The 27,975-nt window shown below is 36.2% G+C and overlaps 1 protein-coding gene across 2 annotated transcripts in view; it reads right to left on the bottom strand.

Moving 5' to 3' along the window:
• Positions 1 to 2,473: 2,473 nt before the first annotated feature.
• clip1a (CAP-GLY domain containing linker protein 1a) overlaps positions 2,474 to 27,975 on the bottom strand; it is a 48,758-nt gene continuing 23,256 nt past the window's right edge. The window contains exons 9-31 of one of the 2 annotated variants that reach the window (XM_084413487.1): positions 26,019 to 26,123; positions 23,141 to 24,031; positions 21,607 to 21,702; positions 21,036 to 21,093; positions 20,836 to 20,919; positions 20,556 to 20,712; positions 19,125 to 19,290; positions 16,428 to 16,643; positions 15,965 to 16,105; positions 14,558 to 14,643; positions 14,285 to 14,405; positions 13,927 to 13,979; positions 11,697 to 11,814; positions 11,080 to 11,165; positions 8,838 to 8,958; positions 8,545 to 8,597; positions 8,320 to 8,437; positions 6,272 to 6,324; positions 6,010 to 6,127; positions 5,779 to 5,917; positions 5,567 to 5,619; positions 4,069 to 4,196; positions 2,474 to 3,655 (exon numbers count right to left, since the gene is read on the bottom strand). In XM_084413487.1, the coding sequence (XP_084269613.1) occupies positions 3,430 to 3,655; positions 4,069 to 4,196; positions 5,567 to 5,619; positions 5,779 to 5,917; positions 6,010 to 6,127; positions 6,272 to 6,324; positions 8,320 to 8,437; positions 8,545 to 8,597; positions 8,838 to 8,958; positions 11,080 to 11,165; positions 11,697 to 11,814; positions 13,927 to 13,979; positions 14,285 to 14,405; positions 14,558 to 14,643; positions 15,965 to 16,105; positions 16,428 to 16,643; positions 19,125 to 19,290; positions 20,556 to 20,712; positions 20,836 to 20,919; positions 21,036 to 21,093; positions 21,607 to 21,702; positions 23,141 to 24,031; positions 26,019 to 26,123 (3,387 nt within the window). In that variant the 3' untranslated portion in view covers positions 2,474 to 3,429. The remainder of the gene's footprint in view (positions 3,656 to 4,068; positions 4,197 to 5,566; positions 5,620 to 5,778; positions 5,918 to 6,009; positions 6,128 to 6,271; positions 6,325 to 8,319; positions 8,438 to 8,544; positions 8,598 to 8,837; positions 8,959 to 11,079; positions 11,166 to 11,696; positions 11,815 to 13,926; positions 13,980 to 14,284; positions 14,406 to 14,557; positions 14,644 to 15,964; positions 16,106 to 16,427; positions 16,644 to 19,124; positions 19,291 to 20,555; positions 20,713 to 20,835; positions 20,920 to 21,035; positions 21,094 to 21,606; positions 21,703 to 23,140; positions 24,032 to 26,018; positions 26,124 to 27,975) is intronic. The other variant, XM_084413488.1, reaches the window with a different exon arrangement.

Below are 27,975 nucleotides of genomic sequence, written 5' to 3'. Positions count from 1 at the left end.
ATATGTTAATACATTTACAATTTATACTTAAATACACAGTCAAATGTTGCAACTGTCCCCATAACAAGGGATGATTTCAACAGTCCACAGGGGCAGAACTTTGCAACATTCATTAAAATGTAATTAAATCAACTAGAATTTTGATGTTAAAGAATTATCTTTTTTTTACTTGTGCACAGACAGTGTCTTAGTTCAATTGGCTGTATAAAAGACTTGTAAAAGGAAAAACATTTTCAGGTAACAGCCAGGTTTTGGTCAATTATTACAATAGGCCTATCTGAAGTACAATACATATAATGATCAAAATCAGCAGTGAAATTTATTAATACTGTGTAAGCTTACAGAACTTTTTGTGTTTATGCTTCATGTTTGCTGCGAAACCCCTACATCTGTGCATTTCCTCTCTTGTGGAATACTAAAAACACAGAACAGATCAAATGTATGCCTAGTCTGATTTTTACTTAAAAAGGAGAGATATCAGGCTATTAATAGGGGTTCTTTATTAATACATACATTTCTAATTTTATGTTATGATTGTATGTTGTTATATTGTTTTACATCAATATTGTGATTGCAACTGTCCATATACACCTACAGCCATGATAAAACTTGCTATGTTAGCTTGACACAGCTTTGACACATGCTAGCTATGCCTTTTAGAAGCTAAAACGCTGGTTAAAATGGTATGACTCTGCATTGCTTCACGCAAACACTCTAGACAATGATAAAAAAGAAAGAAGGAATGGTCACATGTGGCTGCTTTTTTTCCAGGAAGGAAGAGGGGCTAACTGAGCATGTGTGATATGAATATTATCTCTCTAGCTCATTCCTCGCTTGTATCTTTTCTAACTGGTCAGAATTACTTTCCCAAAAAATCGAGAAATCCCCTTGATTTGCGTTATCTGAGCAATGAAGGCCGTATACTTAATGCTGTCCACTAGGGCGCGACAGGATAACGTCTTTAAATGTAAATATATGAAAATATGTTTTAAACATATGCTGCTTTCTCAAGCCAACATAATAAAGAAGCCTCAGAGAAACATCAATCAATTTAGTATGTAATACAATTGTATTAGTTTCATAATAAAACTATCATAAATATAGACTTTATTTCTATTCAATTTTCAAAATTATTTATACATGTGTCACACATGTGCCTGCCTTTTGATGTAAATAAAAGATGAGAGTGGTAAATGTTACAGACATAATATCATGGTACATTTCAGCCTATTATTGGTTTTTATTTCCACTTCACTTTTATGCAAAGAGACGGAACTATTTGCACTGGAAATACATCATATTCTGTGGCTCATATTAAAGGGGTCACTTGCAAGTCGCAGCTGCACATGTTGTAAGTGACAGTCAGTCTGGTTAATAGGAACTACAACCTTTGAAACCTGATAAAAGATAATATAAACTTTTATTATATTACAGAAATGTCCAAAAAATAAATTGTTTACTGTAATAAAGGGAGGTACACTCTCAAAAAAAAAGGTACAAAAGCTGTCACTGGGACAGTACCCTTCAAAAGGGTTCTAATATGTACCATTTAGGTACTAATATGTACACGATTGGTACCAATATGTACCTTTGAGGGACTTATATGCACTCTTTTGGTACAAAGGCGTACCTTTTGTAAAGGTACCGCCACAGTGACAGCTTTTGTACCTTTTTTTCTGAGAGTGTATTGGAAAAGTAAGTAAGTAAGTCAGTTTACTACCAATACAATGAAGCTTTGGATTTGGAACATGTCTGTTTTTGAATGTTAAAAGTAATTTTAATTAATACAAATTATATGTTTTAACAACTTGAAAGAATTGGCGGATATAGGCTACTATTGGCGGATATGTAACAGTTAGGATATACTTATGCCACAACACAGAAAAGCAACTTGTGTTTAATCCAGACTTTTCTTCCCTATTAAATAAATGTGGGACGGGTCTTGATTTTGTCTAGCGGGAAATAATTGGATTATTGTTGTTTGCTTTTGCTGATAATTAAAATCTTTTTTGTTCAACAGTAAGATCATTCATATGCATCAATAAGTGGCATTTTTTAACTTGTTTTGACTTTGTCAGAATTATCTTTAATTTATTCTGTGGGGGAAACAAGCTTCCATATATAAAATGGGGAAAAAAATGTTTAATTGCCAAACAAAGATTTATGGAATGAATTCTGAACTAGTCAGAACCTTGAATTATTAGTAAATTTTTAGTTAAAACTATAAACAGATAATGTAATAAATTAATCGCATGCTTTTTTTTTTCTTTGTAAAGAACAGCAAACTTTTTTTTTAAATAACATTAGTGACATAAATATCAACGATGTTGCTAAATGATATTCAGTATAAGTATTATTCAGTAACGCAAGTTATAGTTGAGTGTCGATGAAGGGGTACTTGATCTTGACCGTGTGGCCAGTGAGGTACATAAAGAAAAACCAGTTCATTCTTAAGATTGACAACATCAGACAATTGTATTTGAAAATGATGTTTATTGTGACTCACTGCTTCGTTTATCAGGCAGTTTCATTTTGGAAAAACATGTCTGGCTTTGAGAAGAGACAAATAGCCCTACGTTTTCTACAGACAGGTCAGGAAGTTCTTCAGGGCCATACACACACTTTGTTTAGAGCAGCACATTAGAATTAACATATAACACGACAAAGATTTTTTTTGCACTTAAAATATATTTTATGAAGTTTCTTTCTATAAGATTTTCCCCATTTGAACTTTATACAAATAAATGTCTCACAAACAACCAGGGAAACATGCTGACTTGACTGAAAACAGTCCCCCCCTTCATACATTCCAGATCTACACAACTCATAATAAAGTAACAAAAACAGTAAGATGATGGTTACTTGTTTTTTTTTTTTTTATATTCTTTTTGGGCAAACGTTTTCCTAACAGTCATCCTGAAAGATATGTAATTGAAACAGACACATTTACTCGTTTTTCTGTTGAGAAATAATGAAATTTTCACAATCCTAGAATAACTTATTATATTATTACTTCTCTTACAGTATCCAAACTCTGTGACGTGTGAAGGGCTGTTGAGAAGTCAAGCCTCCCTTCCACTAGAGGTCAGCACTGAAGTTCAAACACCTGAACCCAAACACCTTTAAAGAGAGAACCGCAATTCCACATTTTCCTGGTTAACCATAAAAACATTGAGCATTTACTACAAGGTACTTGTCAAGGTACTCTTTCCTCCGAACAGTCATTCAGTGCAATAAAGGCAGGTAACATTGCCACTGAGTAAACTATTGATGCTTGCTTTAAAGTGACTGAAAGGTTTAGGCTTATATGGTGGTAAACACACAAGTGAAAAACCACACACACACACTCACAATAGTCTTTTTGTGCACTGTTTGATTCAAGGCATAGTATTGCAAGTATAAATGCTGCGGGATCATGGTAGCAAAACCCTAGAAAGTTTGATCGTCGTTGCAGGACTCTGTCCAGTGGCCGAAGACCTCACAGATGTCACAGTAAGGTCGTTCATCGCTGGGACTGCCGTGGTAGGTGGTGTGCGGGGGGGAGTCTAGCATCTGGTCCTGCGTGGGACAGTCTTCGGTGTCGTGCTGGTCGAAGCAGTCGCATATGTCACAGAAGAGACGGGGAGGGGGTTTCTTCTTCACAGTCTCAGCATGACTAGGTAGAAAAGACAAGCTCTTAGACATTGCATAACATCATGAACTTATATAATAACAGCTTTTATTTAGCCAACATACTTGTGTAAAACAACATTTTATTTGCATATTAACATGATAAACTGAACAAGGCGAAACATGGATAACCCAAGCTGAAATAATCCACTTCAAATCAATATATGAGAATTAAGTAATAAACCTTGAAGTAACACTCTTTACATTTAGGAATACGCCTCTATAAATGCATGTACACACAATGACCTTTTTGTTTAAAGAACTACAAAATCTTTATGTTAGTCAACTAATATAAAACCAGTAATTATAGTAATTAAGTTAACGGAGACGTTTGTGTTTGAGGATTAAATGAGTGACTCTTGGGAGTGTATGCTGGGATTTAAAGAAATAAAAAAGCACCTGTTATGAGTGTCTATTTCGGTTGCACCGTTTCCGTTGAGCGCTGCTTCAGCCATCTTCTCTAGTTTAGATTTTAGGTCTTCGTTCTTCCGCTGCAGATCCACAATAACCGTGTTCAGGAATTCAACCTTTCCCAAAGAAATCAGCAAAATCAATTAACATGATTCAATAAACCCAGAGAAGTTGCTTTATTCTGAGAACTATATTCTGATACCATTTTAGGGCTGCACAATATATTGAAATTATCGAAATATCGCAAATGTATATATATCGCGATATGCATATCGCAACGGCTTGCAATAACTGGAGTCATGTACAAAAGACAAAGAGAAAATCACTCTCTGCTCTCGGCTGAATAACTTTTGTAGCTTTAATAATAATCAGTATATATTTAATTCATACAGTGAAAACTAAGCAGTGTTTTATTTTTACATTTGATTATTCAGTTTCTGTTGTTTAATAAACCTAATGTAGGATAACCTGAACCCCTGAACCCTGAGGGTTACACTGATGTTAAAATAACACTTATTATACTACAGTAAAACACTGATGTTCACTTTCAGAAGCTGTAGGGATGTTTTCTTGTCACAAAAAGAATGTGAAACACATGTGTAGGTTATATAATTTTAAATATATTTCAAAGATAATTTAAGTTTATTTTACACACTTTAAGCATTTTCGTATTGCATATCGCATTATTTAATGAGTTATTGTATTTTTCTTCAATATCGTGCAGCCCTAATACCATTGTTATGTAATACTGCAATGCCAACTTGTTAAAATTTGATTTCTATTTGTAGATTTTTTAGATATCCGTAAATGACTAGTAATGTAAGTACCTAGTGGGGTTTTTTTTTTATTACTTTTATTGATTTCTTTATTTTATATTTTTACTTGGCATGGAAAAATTTAACATCAGCCTGACAAATCCTTTTGAGAGTCAAAAAATGTAAATGACAAACGGATAACAAGATTCTGACAAGATGAACACTTTGGTGAATTTTCGTGGTTTGATCCAGCAAAGTCCAGTCTGAGTCGTGTTCGATAATCACTATCACTTAAGTTTTGCCATGAAATTTTTTTTTTATTCTTAATTTTATATTTCAGAAAACTGAATAGGGGAAATAGTAATGAAACAAAATTATTTTTCCATTCAGTTTTCAATTTCCATAGTTTTTTCAGACCTGGAAATTACTCAAATTCCATGCTTTTCTAAACGGCGTAGGCACCCTGAATTTAATTGTGCAACTTTTAAATTAAGAATTAATAGATTATATCAATAATATTATACATGGTCAATGCAAAAAGTGTGTGAAATGCCTACAAACAAACAAATCTTTATTACTAATTTCTAGGAACAGAACAACTTTTTTTTGTAAAATAATACTGTAATTGTTTGCCGTAATGCTCACGCTTGTAGATCAGTGGGCCAAAAGAGCAGTATGTCAATATAATTATGCCTTTAATGAGTGATAGGAAAAAGGTCCAGTCTGCATACCTGATGCTCAGCATTCTCCTTCGCCTCCCTCCATGTTTTCAAGACAGAATCATCTGGTTGGAATGTAAAACACACACATGCGAACCGGTCATGTAGATTAAACAAAATCTATAGTCTTACTGAATTTAATTTGACATTTAACCCGTGATATGTATTTTTAACTGATTTAATAGAAACATGCTGGTTTAAACCAACTATGTGTGGAGTTGTACCTGAGCCGGAGCCGGTGACCTGAGCGTCAGCTAGACTCCTCTCGAGAGCCTTCAGTCGCTCCTGAAGCTGAGTGTTCTCGCTCTTGTGGGATTTCAGATTGGACTGAAGCGCCTGTGTCTTGTCACGCAGACCTGCTATCTGCTTGCAAGAACCACACACACACACACACATTTTTTTTTTTAGCAAAACTACAATTCGCACATACAAACTCTAAACCAAAAGGACGTTACCTCATTTCTCAGAGAGTCTAATTCTTTGTCCTTTTCTGAGACCAAGGCACTCTGTGTTTGGAGAGATTGCTGAAGTGATTCCTTCTCCTTTTCTGTCTCTTTTGTTAAAGTGCTTTCCCTGTGCAGAAGACAGATTGTATGTGTGCATTCTGCATCCATTAAAACGGCAATACAGGGTCAGAACGTCTATATTAAAACAACGAAGCAAGGACTTGTATTTATAGTAGTCAAAAATTGCTGTACATTTCCTGTACTTGCTTACCTCATTTTTATCTTCTTCAATTGACTGTTGAGGCTATCACGCTCCTTTTTGAGCTGCATTAAGAGTGAACAGAATATCATATTTATGCAAAATTAAAAGGCAAAATCCATATTAGTATTTTCAGTTTCTTAAAAAAATAATAATAATAAAATAATAAATAAATAAACTCATTATAAAGTCTGATGCACTTTTCAGCTTTTTCCTGTGCAGTGTCTTTAATGCCTCAGTTGAAATCATGTATAAGTAATAAAAAGCTTGATTTCAGATTTCTCTTTTCTACAGACCTGTAGCTGTCTGCCTATTCACGGCATACATGAGCGCCAAGTTAAAACTTGCACACTACTAAGTATTTGAGATACTTAAAATGCTGTTACTTAAAACGTAACCCTACGTATAAACCAAATATTTAAGGAAGCCTACAACAACACATTTATAGCTATAAATATTATATATTTGAAATATAGCCACACGCAGCAATTACCGGGGTCCATGCACCAAAAGTTCATATGAACAAATAGGTGATACTCGTGATTTCCTTGTATCGTTCCAAATATTATGTGTTTTTATTGCAAAGTCAACTTGAATCTCCACTGATACTGAGAGTTAGGGTTTGATGAAACACCTTACAAAAATACATGATAGTTCAAAAAAGGAAATCATGAAATATTCAGCCATTCAAACTGATGGTAAAAATTATAGACCTAAAAAGATTTATTAGCCATCAACATTAGTATTACAGCCCTCATCTGTCACTCACAATTTGTGATATTTGGCATGTTTCCTCAGACTGTCCTGTTGGACATGTGCACCAAATTTTGTTCACAAAATATATAATAGTAATTTATAATTAGTCACTATAGGTCACACCCACAAATATATCGGCCTAATTTGAAGAAACACGTCCTCAGAATCTCCTGATGTCTGACGTCCTGCAGATATACGTAAATGAATAAAAATGGGCATCGCCTGACTATTTAATTTGCTCGTATCTTCACAACACTTTGACCAATCAAAATTCTTTTGATAACTTTCCATAACCCTCAGGTCATGGTTGTCATAACACACACTAAGTTAAGTATAAATACACTCAAGTGTTGCAAATATATATAAGAAATGTCCATTTCAATGTGTTCTTCGTTAAATTCATTTGCATGTTATTTGAGAATGGTTTTACTAATCAACTTTAATTCTATAACTGTTTGTCGACATGCTCTTAACATGATCTGGTTTGATTATTGTTTTAAAAAGTAGGTTTTTTTGAAAATCAGAAGAAACATGTGAATATATTGGCATTTGGTGGCGCCAGAGGTTTTGAGAAACCAAATTTGCTGTGGTTAATGTTCAGACTGTCCTCTAAATTCATAACTTTCATGCAAGCGGTTCTATGGGCTGCTATAGACTCAATGGCGAGAGGAGGAGGAAACTAACAATAACAAGCCTTTGGTGCTTGGCTGCTATTAATAATAATAATAATAAATCTGAGCAAAAACAATAGGGTTTCATGGTTCATGCTCAACCCCCAAATACAGGAGAAACTCGAAAAATTATAATATTTATAATATTTTATATAATCAAAAGTTCATGTATTTCAGTAATTCAAATTAAAAGGTGAAACTAATATATTTAGAGTATATATTACTATATACATATGCATGATTATACTTTTCAGAGGGCCGACATTTCTGTATTTAAAATCCTTTTTTTATTGATTTCATGTAATATTCAAATTTTCTCAGATTTTGAATCTGTGGGTTTTCATAAGCTGTAAGCCATAATCATCAAATGTATAACTTTTGCATGATATTCAAATTTTTTCGAGTTTCATCTGTAAGAAACCCCTACAAATACAATAGGATTCCAGCACTTTGTTCTTGGACCCCTTAATAATTTCTGTCCATTACATTAAAGTCAGCTCTTGATTGCATAAAGCCACCAAATTAACTTACTTTGGATGTTAAAATATGTTCTCAAACTGGGATAATGTGTGAAAATTCTTCTCAAATATCATTAAAATAATTAAAAAAAGATTATGTAAACAGCCATAATACCTCATTTCTCAGAGAGTCTAATTCTTTGTCCTTTTCTGAGATCAAGGCACTCTGTGTTTGGAGAGATTGCTGAAGTGCTGCTTTCTCCTTTTCAGTTTCACTTGTTAAAGTGCTTTCCCTGTGCAGAAGACAGATCGTATGATGTGTGAATTCTGCATTCATTTGGGGGTTGAAACAAAGTCCCACTACACATGACACCATTACAAACAAGTTCTGTTTCCTTACCTCATTTTCATCTCCTTCAACTGATCATTGAGGTTGTCACACTCCTTTTTGAGCTGCATTAAGAGTGAGTAACATTTAGGGCTTTCAGCTATCAAATTAGCACATTAATCATCACAACATAGCATTACAATGATTTAAGGCATAAAATATTTACATGCACAACATCAGCATTAAAATCGACCAAAAATGAATTCAGCTCAATTATCTGGACACTAAATACTTCTGTTAGAAAACATTCAGATGCAAATCAAAATCAAATCAATGAAATGACACACATTATACAGTGAACATACATTTAGTAGAATGTTACTGTCTTTGTGGCTGCTGGCAAGGTCCATGGTTAGCTTTTCCTTCTCATTTTTCAGAGCATCCACTGTCTGGGTTTTTTCAGCAGCTGCTTGTTTTAACTCCTCACTGAAACACAACCAGCATTTATTCAAACAACACACAGACACACATAAAACAGTGTGAAGGATTCTTACACCACTTCTAAAAACAACTATAAATAAAAGCAGTTGTCAACGATTCTCTAACCTGTCCTTGAAAGCTGTGGTGCACATGTATGGCACATGACTGTATGGTCTGAAACTGCTCAGTTACGTCATGATTGTGCCATCTATGAATTAGGCTATATACAGTACTGTGCAAAAGTCTTAGGCATGTTAATACCCCCAGTTTAAGTCAGTTATTTATATCTTTTGCTGTAGTGTGTCAGTAGGAAATATCAGTTTACATTTCCAAACATTATTTTTGCCATTAATTGTAATAATCCAGTGAGATTTGTGTATGCACAAGGAATCTGACAACAGCCGGTATGATCTGATCTCACCATCATCGAGTCCGTCTGTGATTACATGAAGAAACAGAAAAAACCGAGACAAACTAAATCCAGAAGAGCTGCGGGAACGTCTCCAAGACGCTTGAAGAAACCTTCCTGCAAAGCTCCCTGAAAACCTATGCGCAAGTGTACCTGGACAAAAGCCGTTTTAAACGCAGGGTCGTTACACCATATACTGATTTTAATTAGTTAATAGAAGTTAAATCATAAATAAATTCAATTTGTGATTTTATTTTTGAAAGCATTCTCACTTTACAGCATTTTAACACAAGTGCCAGTACTTTTCACAGTACTGTAGCTTTGCAGGAAGGTTTCTTCAAGCGTCTCGGAGACGTTCCCGCAGCTCTTCTGGATTTAGTTTGTCTCAGTTTTTTCTGTTTCTTCATGTAATCACAGACGGACTCGATGATGGTGAGATCAGATCATACCGGCTGTTGTCAGACTCCTTGTGCATACACAAATCTCACTGGATTATTACAATTAATGGCAAAAAGAATGTTTGGAAATGTGAACTGATATTTCCTACTGACACACTACAGCAAAAGATATAAATAACTGACTGGGGGGGGGGGGAAATGGGCTATTAACATGCCTAAGACTTTTGCACAGTACTGTGTGCTAACACGAATAATGCAATACTACAGGTATGATGACATGAATTTAGTCGAGGATTAGGTTTTCACACTGACCATTATAAAGGGGTGTAAATATTTGACCTGACAATTCTTTAAACTGTGAAATCTGGATAGGGAAAAAATATGCATTAGAATATATTTCTAAAGCATTTGAAGCATCTGTGCTGGAGATAGATAAAAGTTTACCTTAAAATATCTGTGAAGAATTGTATTTTTAATGCGTAATACATTGGGTGTTATTGTAATGATTATAATTGGTTATTAAAATTCATAATCAATGCATGGACGCCCTTTTCCTCCCTTAGTTTTATACATAGTCGAATTAAAAGTAAATTAAATACCAGTAAAAGATTGAGATAAGACTTTAAACTGAGTGAAAAGTTGTCATGAATATAAAAAGATAATTATCAAAGATTATTAGTTCTGTTTATAATTTAGCATTACGCCAGCTAGCACAGCTATATTTCTGGTGAGAAAAAGAGAAAAAGTAAATAATTAAATAATGGTAACACTTTAGTTTAGGGTTCAGTTCTCACTATTAACAAGTTGTTTATTAGCATGCATATTACTAGAATATTGGCTGTTTATTAGTACTTATAAAGCACATATTAATGCCTTATTCTGCATGACCATATTATACATCCCTTAATGCCTACCCAATACCTAAACTTAACAACTACCCTACTAACTATTAATAAGCAGTTATTGGGAGTTAATTGAGGCAAAAGTTATAGTTAATAGTGAGAATTGGACCCTAAACTAAAGTGTGACCTAAATTATACATCTAAAAAAAATCTAAAACTCTAAAAAATAACTTAAAGAAATAAACGAAAAGTGAAGAGTCCTAGTGTTCAAACAATCACAGTCCAAAAATATGCTTAAAAAAAAATGCTTCAGAGATATTGGACTCCTGCATAAAGGGGATCATAAAGGATCTTCACCCACTAACACAAACTTGTGGGTTAGTCCAGAGGGTAAATATCAATGAAAAATTACAAAAATTTCACAATTCTACAAACAAAACAAAGATATGCAGTGTGGATAAATGGTAAAGACACTCACATCTCTTTACTGAGGCTGCTGATCTTCTGACTGTCTGAACTCACATTCTCTTGATACTCGGAGTTCTGCTTTGTTAAAGCATCCAGCTACAAAAAGTACAGAGAAAACCATTTAGAAATATTTTGGCCATCTTCTGATCATCTAAAATTATACACAACATAGAACAAGGACAACCTGAAGCAGGCACTAATAAATTATGAATAATTTTGCACACATCTTCACATAACATTGTCAGATAACACAGAAATAATATAGACTCCTCCCACAGTTTTCAAAAAAGATTGTATATTAGGGCAAGACATTCTGCACGTTTAAAATCAGAAATATTTTTGTAAACACATTTACATGAATTATTCAGTAACTCTGTGCTATTTGGGCTGTAAACATGTCTCAAAATCCTTGACCTTATAGATGGATAAACTTCTGGTCATGCATTACTGACAATTTCTGTGTGAATTTGTACCCGTGTAAACAGTCTGTTGCTAGTATCCTTACTTGTAGGGTTACTAGCTTTACATGGTTGAATGCATAATACTGCACATTTAAGATGAGTAACTGTTTTATCACAAGTCTCATGTAAACATGTATTTTGGTTATTATATAACCAGCCATAATACCTCATTTCTCAGAGAGTCTAATTCTTTGTCCTTTTCTGAGACCAAGGCACTCTGTGTTTGGAGAGATTGCTGAAGTGCTGCTTTCTCCTTTTCTGATTCACTTCTTGAAGTGCTTTCCCTGTACAGAAGAGAGGTTGTATAATGTGTGCATTCGGCATTCAGTGAAAAAAAAAAGTAGTAACATTTAACATCAACGGAACCTTTCCATTGCGCAAAAAGGTTCTTTATATTCACAAATTTATGAGTGTATGGACAACTTTTATGGTGCTTTTTAAATTCTATTTAGAGGTTGAAAGTTCCTGTTCCCTGTATTATTTCATTGTATGAAAAAGAGCAGCTTGTCTGCTAAACATCCCCTTCTGTATTGTACACACAAAAAAAAACAAGTTTGGCATGAGGGCGAGTAGATTATGACAATCCCTTTACGGCATTTCAGGATGTAGGACTGACTGGGATTAAAAAAAATAAAAAAAAACTTTTGCCATGTCTATTAAGTGCTATAAATATAATAACTTGGGTATTACAGTATTTTAAAGTGCCTTAATTATGCTTTTTTGGATATTACCTTTCATGTAGTGTGTAATAGAGCTGTTAGTGAATGTAAAAGGTCTGCAAAGTTTCAAAGATCAAAGTGTAGATAATTGGAGTTAAAGGGATACTCCACTTTTTTTGGAAATAGGCTCATTTTACAACTCCCCCAGAGTTAAACAGTTGAGTTTTACCGTTTTCGAATCCATTCAGCCGATCTCCGGGTCTGGCGGTACCACTTTTAGCATAGCTTAGCATAGATCATTGAATCGGACAAGACCATTAGCATCTCTCTCAAAAAAATGACCAAAGAGTTTCGATATTTTTCCTATTTAAAACCATGAGTGCAGCAGACGTAATGATATGACGCAGCGCCTGAAAATAGGTCTAATAGGTTAGACAAACTTAGTCCCGGTCACATTGGAAGTTTCTGAGCTGGGGACTATTTTCAGGTGCTGCGTCATATCATAACGCCTGTTGCACTCATGGTACGGCAGCAAAGTTTCTTGATTATTACGCAGGAATGAGAGTATAGTTCCTAGCCATATCAGCCTAGAAAATCGCAACTTTACATTTTCCGTCGGTCTTAGTACACGATGTAACTACAGAAGAGTCAAGTTTTAAATAGGAAAAATATCGAAACTCTTTGGTCATTTTTTTGAGAGAGATGCTAATGGTCTTGTCCGATTCAATGATCTATGCTAAGCTATGCTAAAAGTGGTACCGCCAGACCCGGAGTTCGGCTGAATGGATTCGAAAACGGTAAAACTCAACTGTTTAACTCTGGGGGAATTGTAAAATGAGCCTATTTCCAAAAAAAGTGGAGTATTCCTTTAATGTCTCCCAAAAGAAAGAGCTGATTCTGAACTGCCTGACATGAGTCATCAGTAATTCCAGCATTATTCCTGCTCGAACCTACATGCGTTTGTAACATATCTGCCTACGGTCTTCATTGGCTGCCCGCGAACAACGTCTACTTTGACCCTCAAACACTGTATTTGAAGCTGAGACTGGAAGAGTTTGATTGTGTTGTTGACATGTTGAGAAGACAGAGTTTTCTGCACTGCAAAAAAAAATCCACTCTGCATGCACTTCCAAAAGATGAGGCATTGATACGGTAAAACTGACACAATCTTACTGTTCATATCACTGTGTGTACAAATGCTGAGGAAGATACAGAGCTGAAATTCAAATATGCTAATGGACATTTGGTTTCCTGTAAGCAGTAGAGCAGTCATAAAAAGACTGGGCCATCCGACCAATCAGAGCAGAGAAAGCTCTCAGAAAAGGCGGGGTTTAGAGAAACTGAATCCTTGAACAAACTGTTTCAGACACTGAGAGAGAAGAGCTGATGCTGCAGAAGATATTATGAGAAGATTAAAATGTTTTTGATCTTGGATGCATGTAAACCTATTGTAAGAGACCTCCCGATGAAAACTAGGAACCTTTAAAATAACAACAGGGGCTCTTTAACATAATACTACAATTAAACATTTTAAACTTTTATTTCCTCTCTTAATGCTAAAGAATAAACAAGAAGTGGATCTCTTGAATGGACGGCTCTCTTTCACAAACAACGCTGGTGAATCGGTAGGAGAGATCAGTTCATCTACTCTCACTCTCACTGTCACGCAAACGAGCCAACAAACTTTTTCTCGCTTATACATAAACTTGGTTTTGACAACTAGGAAAAGTTCCTCACCTCTTTTTCATCTCCTTCAACTGATCGTTGAGACTGTCACACTCGTTTTTGAGCTGCATTAAGATGACAGTGAAGAGAGTTCATTTACTTCTCACAAAATAGCACATAATAGTACATATAGCACAATAATAATAATAGTACATACATATTGGCTAGTATATGAGCACAAAATTATATACAAGTTATTGTTAGGTTAGGCATAAAAATACTTAGCCAACAAACTACAAAGTTTACAATAAAATGTACATAAACTGCTGGTCATCATTTAATTAAATTGAAAAAAATTTGTCACTTAAATATGATTGACAAGCAAAATAAAAAATTGGAGAAAAAAAATTATGTAATTTGGTTAACATACATTTAGTAGAATGTTACTGTCTTTGTGGCTGCTGGCAAGGTCCATGGTTAGCTTTTCCTTCTCATTTTTCAGAGCATCCACTGTCTGGGTTTTTTCAGTGATTTCTTGTTTTAACTCCTCACTGAAACACAACCAGCATTTGTTTACGCAACAGAGACACACAAACTTATTTGGCTTATTATTATTAGAATTAATATCACACAGAAATTACTCAAACTACACAATTTCAACTGATAAAGAATTGCAGTGTGGATAAATGGTAAAGACGCTCACATCTCTTTACTGAGGCTGCTGATCTTCTGACTGTCAGAACTCACATTCTCTTGATACTCGGAGTTCTGCTTTGTTAGAGCATCCAGCTACACAAAATACAGAGAAAACAATGAGCAACTTAAAACAAGCACTAGTAAATATCAATGATTTAAGCAGTGGCGTGTAACGCAGTCACTCCTACTAGCCACTTTGGTAGGTTGAATTTTATATAATATATACATTTTCTAATTGTACTCTTTTAAAAAAGGCATCTGAAATAAACTAACTGCAATGTAGGGTTGTCAAAAGTATAGATTTTTCGGTACATATCGATATTGAAATATCTCAAACGCTTCCAGTACTCATTTTGGACAGAATAGATACACGATACCAGCCGCGCTTTCTCGCGCTCTTATCTCTCCGACAGCGAGTTACACACAAACCCGCCTCCATTCACTCACTCGTTTAATTTGCTCTGGATGAATATTGTTGCTGTTACAGGACTTTAATTTCAGCATGGGATTGCGCATATTATTACGCATTCTTTTAGTCATTCCAGCTCACACCCAAAGTGCGCACACATAAAGCCACCTCTCAATATTAAAATGTTGTTATTTTACACCGCTTATTGGGCTTAAACAATCAACTGCACACAAAATAGTCAAAATGCCAGTCTTGTCGAGTATTCATGTAAATACGGCCAGTTTTATTTTAAGTGAACATAAACATTTGAGAAAGAAAACGCATGTGTAACAGTAAAGGCACTGTGCATCAGGTCTTAAAGTGACAGCAGCTGTCAAATTATGTCAAATATCCCTGCTGTCAAATTATGAGATGGCATTAAAAATATCTATATGGCAGTTTTTACCCATGGTATCGATGTCAAAATTGTGGCAAGTGAAAATGCTGAGTGGTTAGTAACTTTGGAAAACCACTAGCCACAGTGGCTGGTGAGCAAAAAAGTTAATGTCAAGCCCTGGTCACAATCAATTACTAGAAAACTCACAGAGGTGACAAGATTTACCCTTAATATAACAAAGGTGCTGAATGTAATAACGTTTGGATTAAAGGGATACTCCGCTTTAAAATGAAAATTCTGTCATCATATACTCACCCTCATGTTGTTTCAGTCCTTTATGAATTTCTTTCTTCTGCTAAACAGAAAGGAAGATATTTAGAAGAATATCAGTAACCAGACAGTTTCTGGTCTCATTGACTTCCATAGTATTTTTTTTCCTACTATGGAAGTCAATGAGACCAGAAACTTGGTTACTTGGTTACTGACATTCTTCTAAATATCTTCCTTTCTGTTCAGCAGAAGAAATTCATACAGGTTTGAAACAACATGAGGGTGAGTATATGATGACAGAATTTTCATTTTAAAGTGGAGTATCCCTTTAAGTCTTCCTGTCCTCGGCATGCACTCACCTTGCCCTGCATTTCTTGCATTACGTTTTTGAGCTGTGTCACCAGAGCTTCAGTCTCAGACTTGTCTTTCTGAAGTTGAAGGTTCTCCTGGGTCAACTGCTCCAACGAGGCCTGTGCCGTCTGTTCTGCTTTCTCTGAGGCCTAAGTAAAAATTAGCAGTGGGGACAAAGTTACAGAAGCAGCTTTATTTCAATTAACAAAAATGTTTTAATAGTTTAAATCAATGTTAACTCAGGACTGCACAATTAAGAGTTTTTGAAAGCAATGGGAGTGAAATAACTGCTACATAAGACTACAATATGTTTGAGTGTCAAAGCATCAAGATTATTTTTAACAAATCATTCAATATAATTTTTTTGTTTGTTTTGAAAAACAAAGTTATAAATGTAGAAGTGTTGCTCAGACCTACATATTTACAACCCAGTGCATCAATAAAGAAGCAAAAATAGTCCCATGGTCTTACCGCAGCTTTTTCTTTGAGGGTTATCAACTCTTCAGTCTGTTTCCTCAGCTCTAGGCTTTCATCCTGAGACACGCGGAGCTCCTGTTGTACTTTTTCAAACTCGCTGCGTAATTTCTGCATTTCTTTTGAATGGTGTTCCACAGCATCTGCAAGCGCTTTCTCTCCCAATGCATCCATGTCTTTGGCTTTAGCCTGATTGTCTTCAACACTCTTCTCCTGAGGAGTCACGGGAAAAAAAAGCCAATTTTCAAGTTATATTAAGCCCCTTTCACACAGAGATTCCGGAAAATACACGGATAAAGTGACCCGGGATTTGACCCGGGTTCATTTGATTTTGGTTCATTCACACTGCCAGTGATTTTCCGGAATCAGAGAGCGCGTTCACACACAACCCGTGTATGTCCCGGAAAGACACGTGACATCGATGTGACTTGTAATGTCTCAGCAGCGTCTTCAGTTTGCTTATGAGCTGCGAAACCACGCTTGTGCATTTATTTCTCTGATTCGATCATAAAATTGCGCATTTCGTACCGTTTCACAGCTGGCGAACGATCCCGGCTTCAGCGTCATCACTACGACACGGCATTATTACGGCTTTTGTTCACACAGCGCGCGTCCCGGGACTGAACACGGCAATGTTACTAGGTCCCCAACCCGGCATCGATCCCGGCATTAAACCCGGGTCGTGTTTGCGTTCACACAGAAGGCGTTCCGGCAATTTGCCGGCAATTTCCCGGGTTCAATGCGCTGTGTGAAAGGGGCTTTAGAGACTCAGTGTCCAAAGAACAGTGAGAAAGGGGACTTGGTCGAAAAGTAATGATTTTTATAATGTTGAAAGTGTTAAATCATTACACTTAGGGCACATTTACACGACAACGATTTTCCTTACACGAAAGTTTTTCCTTTGCATTTTTTTGCATATACAGTGCGTGCAGAATTATTAGGCACGTTGATTTTCTGATCATATTTTATTTCCAGGAACATTTTGCCAATTCCAAACCATATTAAACTTAATAACTACTATTAATTTTCTATTTAATCATGTATAAGTGATATATAATTGTTCATGAAGGCTGGAAATGAAAAATGTCTTATTTTCAGGTGTGCAGAATTATTAGGCAAGTTTTCTATTATAGATAAAATAAGCCAAAAAAGAGATTTAACAAAGACTGAAAAGTCAAAAAATATTAAATCCCCATGAGAAGAATGCAAAACTAATGCAATACTAGAGATTGCAGTTAAAGCATGACCATTGGACAGTGAAATGCTCATTGGGTCAGCAGGGTCAGACAAAAACAGGTGGAGAAGAAAAAACACATGCTAACTGCAAAAGAATGAAAAATTAAGGTGAAGAATTAAGTGTGAAACCATCGGGAACCCTTTAGTCTCCAGCGCCACCATTTTCCAGAACTGCAACCTACCTGGAGTCTCCAGAAGAGCAAGGTGTCAGGGTCTCAGAGACTTGGGTTAGGCAAAGAATCCTAAAAAATAACCCCCTCTTAATAAGAATCACAAGCTGAAGAGTAGTAAAATACATGAAGTTTATTTTTAGTCCATCTCCTACCCTGAAGTCCGTTTTGCAGAGATGGACTAAAAATTAACTCCCAAAACGTATTAAAATGTATTCTGGAAGATGAATTCTTCAAACAGTGGTAGAAGAGGATGTGGTGCTGGTCCTTCAAGAGTCACTCTCAATCTGTCTGTCTATAAAGCCTATAAAAAAACAGTCTTCATGTATTTTACTACACTTCAGCTTGTGATTCTTATTAAGAGGGGGTCATTTTTTAGGATTCTTTGCTTAACCCAAGTCTCTGAGACCCTGACACCTTGCTCTTCTGGAGACTCCAGGCAGGGAGCAGTTCTGGAAAATGGTGGCGCTGAAGACTAAAGGGTTCCTGATGGTTTCACACTTAATTCTTCACCTTAATTCTTCATTCTTTTGCAGTTAACATGTGTTTTTTCTTCTCCACCTGTTTTTGTCTGACCCTGCTGACCCAATGAGCATTTCACTGTCCAATGGTCATGCCTTAACTGTAATCTCTAGTATTGCATTAGTTTTGCATTCTTCTCATGGGGATTTAATAATTTTTGACTTTTCAGTCTTTGTTAAATCTCATTTTTGGCTTATTTTATCTGTAAAAGAAAACTTGCCTAATAATTCTGCACACCTGAAAATAAGACATTTTTCATTTCCAGCGTTCATGAACAATTATATATCACTTATACATGATTAAATAGAAAATTAATAGTAGTTATTAAGTTTAATATGGTTTGGAATTGGCAAAATGTTCCTGGAAATAAAATATGATCAGAAAATCAACGTGCCTAATAATTCTGCACACACTGTATTAAAAACGCTGTATTATGCTGCCAGGCCAGTAGTTGGCGATGTCATGTTTTAAAAAAACAATACGCGCCTATAGGCTGAACATGTAATACACATGTACATGGCGTCACCATTTTCACAAATTTGTGTTTTTGTATAATAACAGTATCATTTAAAAAAACTGCACTTTGAAACCCGTTTTCAGGATCCCAAAATGCCGTTGTTATGTAAATAAAAGGCCAAAACGCATAAAAAGGTTAACGTTTTTTAAACTCTGTCGTGTAAATGGCCCCTTAAACACCAGAAGAAAACGATGCCTTTATTCCAATTGGTAGCAATACAGGTGAGATTGAAAGTTCAAAGGTTCTCACCAAAAGCTTAATATTCTCCTGTAGGTTAGAAAGTTCTGCTTCGTGTCTCTGCGAGAGGACTTTGGCTTCCTTCTCAGCCTGGACTTGTGCTTGAGAACGACTCTCCTCAGCCTGAGCTGCCTTCTCCCGCTCCTCTGCAAGCTGGTTCTGAAGCTCCTCTAGTGTCCTGAAATTAGATATGATTTGTAAATTAGGTACGATTTCCTCAAATAGACTAATTTCGAGCCGACGTCACAGTTACGCAAATAATTATGCAAATAATTATTATGCCCCTATTATGCAAATAATTTTGTTTTGTTTTCTCAAAGAGTTGGTTCGTTCAAAGATTCAGTCTCTCTAAACCCCATCTTTCCATGAGCCAACTCAGCTCTGATTGGTCAGGTGGCCCAGCTTTTTTTTTAGTTTGACATACATTGTAGATGAGATGTTAGTTGGAGTTAAACTGATGTGGTATCATTGTTAAAATTAATTTTAACCACTGACTCTTCACATCCTCATCCTTTTGAAGTGCATGGGTTTGCTTTCGCAGTGCAGAAAACAGCGTCTTCTCGACATGTCGCCGACACGAACAAAACTCTTTCAGTCTCAGCTGCAACCACAGTGTTTGAGGGTCAAAGTAGACGTTGTTCGCGGGCAGCCAATGAAGACCGTAGGCTGGCATTATGCAAATGTGTTACAAACCTACGTAGGTTCATGCAAGTAAGACTGGAATTACTGACGACACGTTTCAGGTAGTTCAGAATCGGTTCTTTCTTTTGGGAAACATTAACTCCATTTATCTACACTTTGATCTTTGAAACTTTGGAGACCTTTTTCATTCACAAACAGTTATATTAAAATAGCCTGGATGCCAGCCGAACTTAGCCCCGCCCACAACATTTGAGGTCGGGAAGTTCGGTCTGGACTTGATCTGTTGTGGAGCAACTATGCTCGAACCAAAACTGTTTGGACCAATCAAATTGTCAGGGCGGGCTTTATACGATGATGGACAGATGATCAACAGTAACGTAATCGTCCACGTCACCAAAGAGCGCTTGGGTTGTATTAGTTTACAACAAAGATGACTGCCGCTGGAGAATTGAGATGTGTAGATTCCGCCATCGCCTCTGTTATAGAAGATATCGACAGCGCATTCATTTGAAAAGAGGAACAGAGAACCGCGATCAAGGCATTTGTCGATCGGAAAGATGAATGAAGAGGCATTTTCTTTCCTGGTTCGGTTGAAACACGCCCCTTAATCACAGCCCAATGGGGCAGTATCAGACTCACATTCTGACTAGAATCTGAGTATGACGACGTCAGGTTAATATTACACACTACATGAAAGGTAATATCCGAAAAAGCATAATAGGGGCACTTTAAAACTTAAAACGTTTACTTTCTACATGGTTTTGTTTTCTAGGCAGTTTCATCAAATATATTAAAGCACACCTCTCTTTCCGGTTGATTTCCTCATTCAGCTTTGTTATCACAGCAGAACTGTCTCCCGATGACTTTGACATGTCCATAATGTCATTTTCAAGTTTAGTCTTGTCTTTGGTCAGCTGCAGACACCTTTCTTCGTTTGCTTTCAAATGTCTCTGTAAACCTTAAGATGAAACAAGATAGCAATCATACATAAATACATACCGTAAATAACAGAAATACAAACATGACATTTTAATTAGTTCCTCCTTTGATTCATATATTGATTGATGAACTTGGTACTGACCAGCAAATTGACTCTTTATATCCTGTAATTCGGCAGAAAGAGATGTGCATTGTTCATCTTTATTCCTGAGCTCCTCGCGTAACTCTGAGATAGACAGTAATCGTCACACTGAGTGTAAAGTTCATTCAGCTGTATAAAGTCTTACATATGTTAAGGTCTAACTTTGAACAATAGAGTAATCTGTGCATAGACATACATACCTTGATTAGTCTGAGAAGATTTGGCTTGGTCATTAGATGTTTTTTCAAGATTCTGTTTCTAGAAAATTAAGAATGTGAATCGATTTGAGGACTATGGCTGAAACATTAATTATATTTCTTATTTTGTTATGTGGTGTATCAGAGGGCCATCATGGTTGGACATTCATTCACTCATTCACTGAATCAGTCAAGGTGGTTCCTGACTTAAACTCCTATATATGCTAAACATAGACTCCAAATCCCTGCCACTCAACCAGACTATAACCAGCTGTGCCATTATGCCGTTCACATGCACCCGTGATCCTCAAAAATGAAAATTCTGTCATCATTTGCTCACCCTAATGTTGTTCCAAATCTGTATGACTTGCTTTCTTCTGAAGATCATAAAAGACGACATTCTGAAATGTCCAATGTTATTTGGACCCCACTGACTTTCATTGTGAATGATGAACGAATATTCATTTTTGGATGAACTATACCTTTAAGTACTTTTATTTTCAGTTACTTTAGTGCTTTTGTGTATTTTTATCATGAGATACTTTCACTAGTCAATTTCCATAGAGTTACTTACCAGCACACTAACTTCTTGCTCCAAAGTGCTCTTTTCCTGCAACAGGCCATTCAACTCTTGCTGTTTAACCTCTAGTTCTGAGTTCAACCCAATGACCTAAAATAAGGTGTACCACATAATGAAGGGAAATGATAGGGGACAAAACATGAGTTACACACAAAAAACTCACAAAGACCAGTGCCAGTCATACAAAGTGGAACTTAAAAGTGACTATTATGGAAAATAAAATCTCAGAACACTGGTAATGTTAACATGATGTATTATGCACTAGGGCTGCACAGGTTTGGGATTTATTTCTGATAACAATTGTGTTGCGACCCGAGCCACTCGGAGAAGCTGCAAACCCCGGAGGATAATGAGCTGCTCACGTGTAAATGAACAAAGTGCTGCGCTTCACTCTGAAACACACAGCGCGTACATTTACTTCCTTAAATTGCAGTCTTCACACTAAACCATATTGCGATTTCACTTTTATTTTGTTTAATCATGCAGCCCTATTATGCACAATGCACACATGAAATGATCAAACAATAAAAATGAATGAATGTATTGCACTTTTTACTACAGGACCTAGCAAAACCTGGTGTATTACTAACCATTCAAAAAAAAAGTTTTAATTTGACAGTACTGATGTCCATTCTGACTCAATGCACCTTGAATGTGATGTGTGCAAACTGAAATTAAAATTTAAGAATTATGGCGGATGGAAATATTTCTGACAGCCCTAGTTTCCATGCAAAGATTTAATGTGTCAAACGATAGAGAATTTGCTCTATTATTTAGCTGTTGTTATTCTTTATAGCAAAGTTGCTCACACATTAGCGCAATAAAGAGATGATGAATGAAAAGTGAATGAATGGAGAGCAGGATGTGCTTGATAGTAGCTAGCTAATCAGAATAATGTCTAGAAAACTAGCAAACCGTTTGGTTGTAAATTCCACATCGCACCCTGAGCCCGTGAATGGAAAGTGAGAAGGGAATGACTTAACAAATGTATCCAATAACTGACCCTTAACTATTAGACAAGGCAGATGGATATGTGAAGAATTTGAAAGAAAATGGCCACCGGGGTTGCGATCACAACTTACATGGGGTGTAAATGATTGTATATTATGTGATGTTTCACTAATACACAATTTATTTTATATCTCCTCATTCTGAACAAATTTGCCTCAAGAACCACTGCTGCCAATCAAATTGTTTGTTAAATAATTGAGATTACTTAAAAAAATACTTTTATAATCCAGTACTAGGTTACAAATAGTACAAATCTCTGGACTCCCTAGACTAATAATTATTAAAAAAAAATAAAAAAAACTTTCGTATTTGAATGGCTATAACAGGGTAATTTAAATTGTGGGTATGACCAAGTACCCAAAAACCTATCATTCCTAAATAAAATCCCAAACAAAAATGAAATTAACAAAAAAAGTTTAGGTGAGAGGTTCAGTGGTTAAATGTTGAATTCCTTGTTATACATGTTCTACATGCATACTGTGTATAATCTATAGTATAAATGTTCATGAAGGCCTACCTTTTCTTCCTGAGATCTGGCTTTACTTTTTGCCTCTTCTATATTGGTCAATAACCTCTGCATCTCTTGGTTCCCTTGACTGTGCTGTGACTGCAGAGTCTGAAGGGCTGTGTTTTGCTCCAAAGATTCTTGCTCCTTTTCATGTAACCGCTGGCCTAACTTAACTCCGGTGTCCTCTAGCTCTTTCACCCTGATCTCAGCATTGTGAAGTTTTCCCAAGACATCCTCCATTTCCACCAGGTGCTGCTCCTCCGCCTTCTCCAGATTGGTGCGTAGCGTTTCTATCAGTCGTTCGTTCTCTTCGGTGACTCTCAGGAGTTGTGCCTTGTGTTCTTTGGCTTCACTCGTGCTCCCCATGGCTTCAGAAGCATGCTTGTTAGTGAGCTCCTCAAGCTCAAGTTTATGTGTCGATTTCAACTGTTCCAGAGCATTACGTAGCTCGGTTTCACCTGCCTCACGGGAGGCTTTGAGCTCCTCCAAGACTTGCTGGTGTGAGGCCTCTGCTGATACTAGTTTAGCACGCCACTGCTCAATGATTTTTGAGTTCTCTTCCTCAGATTTTGCCAGCTGACCTAAAAGCTTCTCATTATCCTTCGACAAGTGACCTGAGGCTGACTGGAGCTGTGACAAGGACTCGCCATGTGCTTTCTCTCGAGACTCAAGCATCTCACGCAAGGATGACAGCTCTGCTTGGTGACTGTCGCTCTGAGCGGCCAGCTGTGTACGGAGGGAGCAGAGCTCCTCCTGGAGTGAAGCCACGATAGAGTCAGGAAACCCATCCTGCCCTGGAACAGCTTCCAATGGCTTACGAAGAGCAGCAACCTCCTTATCCCTCAACGCAAGATCCCGCTCCAACTCCAAGATACGAGACTTCTCAGAGACTGTGGCCACCTAAAAGGAAAAATTGTTTTTTATTGAACGATACATGCTGTACGGATAATTGTGAACTTATTTGATGGTGTGAATATGATCATCTTTTTAAGGTTTAAAAGATGTGGATAATTATACGTTTTCATAGAAATTAAGTTAACCTAAAGGCCATGACACACCAAACCGACATCAAAGAACTAGTGGCGATAAAAGCAAACTGTGTTGATGCATTGCATCACTATTTCTGTGCCAAAAAGTTGCACTTGAACACACCGCAAAGACTACAGCCAACGGCCAACTAGCACGTGCTTTCGACGCTTGTGTAAGAGGAAAAAATGGTTTATACCAGCAGGTGGCAGTAGTCAGCATTCGTCATTCAAAAAAGAAAACCAAAACTAGGACTGCAGATATACAAACGTTTGCTTACCATTTTGAACATGAATCATGTTGATCACGTTCTTCCTTCCAAACGGCAATGTCGTTACTAACATTTTCCTGTATTAGAATGCTCAGATAAGCTGACCATGTAAAATTAGAAGAGCCTTCTGTGTGTGCCCTCTTGACTTCATTTTTTGCTTGCTTTTTTTTAATGCACTTTCGATAACTGAAGAGCCAAATCAGAGTGATATCTTTCACCGACTGCCAGACGCTGATTCAACATGCTTAAGTGGCCAAAAAGCTTCTAACAGAGTCTGACCTGTGCTGACGGTGCAAAACACACCACAAAAGCTAAGCTGACAAACACTTCACAACGGCCCAACTTTGGCCTACCATCAGGCTTGGTGTGTCAAGGTCTTAAGCTGTAGTACTAAGTAAAAAATCATTGAAACAAGAAATCTGGGATTGAATGGGATGGGATAACGTCTTTACAAGAATGGGAACAACCATTATCCCCAAAATTAACAATCTAACAGGGTTCCCATGCTTAAATTGATTTTCAGGAGCTTGTCAGTTGACACTTGATGGTTGCAGGATCAAGTTTTGATCATTGTTGGGCAGATTTCTATTTGTATGCCAGTTTTTATTTCTAAATAAAAAGCTTTAACCATCGGATCTACACAACCACTCCCTAATAGCAATATGAAACATTTTAGAGCAGAAAAAAAAAAAATACTACAAAGTATATTCCCTATCCAACTTTCTAAGGTTGTGCTCATTTCCATGGGACAATTTTTCTTGTTTTCTAAACCTGTGGGAACCCTGATATAAAAACAAATTTGTGTTCTCCTATACATGTAAGTATATTAAAACAGCACAATGAAACTGCAGCAATGGGAAATTTAGTGCATGTTAGTAATCATTCATCAAATTAGTTATTAATTGGAATAGTTGAACAACATGCAGTGAAGATCCCTGCAACACCCTGACATGAAGGGAAAAAAAACTTCTTAGCTGGGGCACTCAAAATATATTTAGGCCTAAATTTAAGATTTATAATTTGAATTGCTTATAAAAATTCCCATCCATTTGGATTACACAGTTTGTTAAAATAATAAACTTATTGTGATAAATATCTGTCAGTCATACCTGACCAAGAAACAGGTAAGATTTCTGCACTCGAAAAATCAAGCCAAACTATTTGAATCAAATTTTATGTAAATACATTTTAACCAATTTATTCAAATTGATTAGAATCAGCATAAATATGTTCATTGTGAAAATAAAATGTATTCAGTTAATGGTTAAAATATGGCTAGCTGTGGAATAAGCAATATAAAATGAATGCGACTGAAAATTTTGATCTATTGACGATAAATATATAAACCTGGTTATGGTGTATTTAAAACACATCCAGATTAATTACGTTTCATTTATGTATGACTGACATATATGAATCAACATTAAGAGTATTAGTTAATAGATGTTTCCATCTGTGTAGAGGTGGAAATTTTATATGCAATTTAAATCCATACATCTTAAATTTAGGCCTAAATTTGAGTGAGCACTGTAGCTCCGGTGACATATCTTCAGTGATCCTTGACCCGTAGCCCAGGTGAAGCTCCATTACCCTAGAGTCTTCTAACTCCCTCTGAAGTTTGTCAGCTTTGGTCTTTTCAAAGAGAAGACTCTGTTCAAGCTCCTTAAGGAGGGCATGCTCCAGCTGCGTCTGCGTCTGTTAGTACAGAAAGGGGAGAGGAAGAAACACAACCAGTGCCACCATCACATGCCAGCCTGATGCAGAAAGATGAGGGGTGAGGAGGAAAGTTGTGGAAATGTAACGCAGAAAAAGAGAAGGATGGTGTTGTGATGAATGCAAGTCAGATCAATGCCACAGCTGAGGAAAGTGTGAGGAAACTTTGCAGCAGAGATCTGGTCAATGCTTAAGGACATGCTGATGATGGCCAAATTAATAAAAACACCAGAAAGTGAACGCCATGCAGTATTATAGTGACTGAGGGTTAGGACCAGTAACAAAAATGGTACTTTGACCACAACAAAAAGCAAAGGAACAATGGGGGGAGGACAATCTGATAACTTAGTTTTTCCAGTAATAACTAAATCAAATGAAACTTATTCTAATCTTAGAAGAAAAAAAAAAAAAAAAAACACGAGACCTTCACCTAGGTTAGTGAGTGACTTGTTATGGCATTTTACAGAATAATTCATTTCTTTCCTTAAAAAAAATAAATAAATTCAAAACACTATAAAAAAACAAAACAAAATAACACCATGTACATTGTATGGGCTTGATAATGGACTTCAGAAAAGTTGATAATTTAGCTTTCTACTTCATTTTTAATATAAATTAACTTCTTTAACAACTGACCTTTGTTATTTTAGAACAGTGAAACAATTTTACATATACTGTTAATATTGCTACAACTGTGTTTATGTACAATACATTCAGAAAGTATTCAATCCCCTTAATTTTTTTTTTTTACGTTGTAGTGTTGCAGCCTTATGCTAAAATGTCTTAATTTTTTTTTCACATCAATCTACACTCCATTCACCATAGGCACAAAGCAAAGCCTGGTTTCCTCCAGACATGATGTTTAGAACTGAGGTTCATCAGATCACAGAATATTAGGGTTTTTTTTTTTTTTTTTTGGTTGTACTTGCAGTGCACTTACCTAAGAAAGTACAGGGTAATATAAGGTAACTATATGGGATCAGGTTAGGTTTAGGGGTGGGCACACCTAGTTATTGCCCAGTTATTGCAGTTACTATAATAAGTACAAAGTATGGGGAACAGGGCTGTAAAATAAAGAGCTACTTTTTTTTTTTTTTTTTTTTGCTAATTCCCAGCAGGCTTTCTTGTATCTCTCCAGAAAGCCACAAAGCTCAATCAGAATTACCATCAGTTTATTTTTAATAGCCTTCCTGAGATCTGTGCTGCAACAAAATCCAGGGTGTAGCAACATAGTTCAAAAGGAAATATGAATGACCTATAACTAATTATAAATATTTAGATCAGCTGTAGGAATTAACTTGTATGAAGAAGAATTAATACCACAAACAACTAACCAGAGCTGCGTTTCCCCAAAGCATCATAAGCTAAGTTGATTGTAGAAACCATTGGTGACAATTGTTCCACGATCAATTTACGCTTCCAACGCTTTTTGGAAACGCAACCCTGTTCATTTTTTTGTGTGTAATTTTAAGAAATGTTCATTTCCGGTATGGGAAATAACTTCTTACTGTACAGTACTACTCAGAGCATGTAGCCAAAATCTGCATGATTAGGGACTCCAGTATACGAGTATGAACCACAAACAACTTTATGTGTGACAAGAAGACTTTATTAAATAGACTAAACACTTAGTCTAATCTAGCATACACACACATTCATGCATACAGTTTAGCAATGGATAGAGAGCTGAAGCAAAATACAGAAAAACAAGAAGTTATCACAAATTCAGCAGATCAAAAGCCTTGAGCAAACCATCAGTTTCTCAGTTCTAACACACCCTTCTTTCAAAGGGGTAAGGGATACTTAATATATCAAATAATGAGACTAAGTTTGA

Source organism: Rutilus rutilus (genome assembly GCF_951802725.1).
Source record: "Rutilus rutilus genome assembly, chromosome: 7".
In the NCBI taxonomy this organism is placed as follows: domain Eukaryota; kingdom Metazoa; phylum Chordata; class Actinopteri; order Cypriniformes; family Leuciscidae; genus Rutilus; species Rutilus rutilus.
This window is presented reverse-complemented; position numbering and strand designations above follow the sequence as displayed.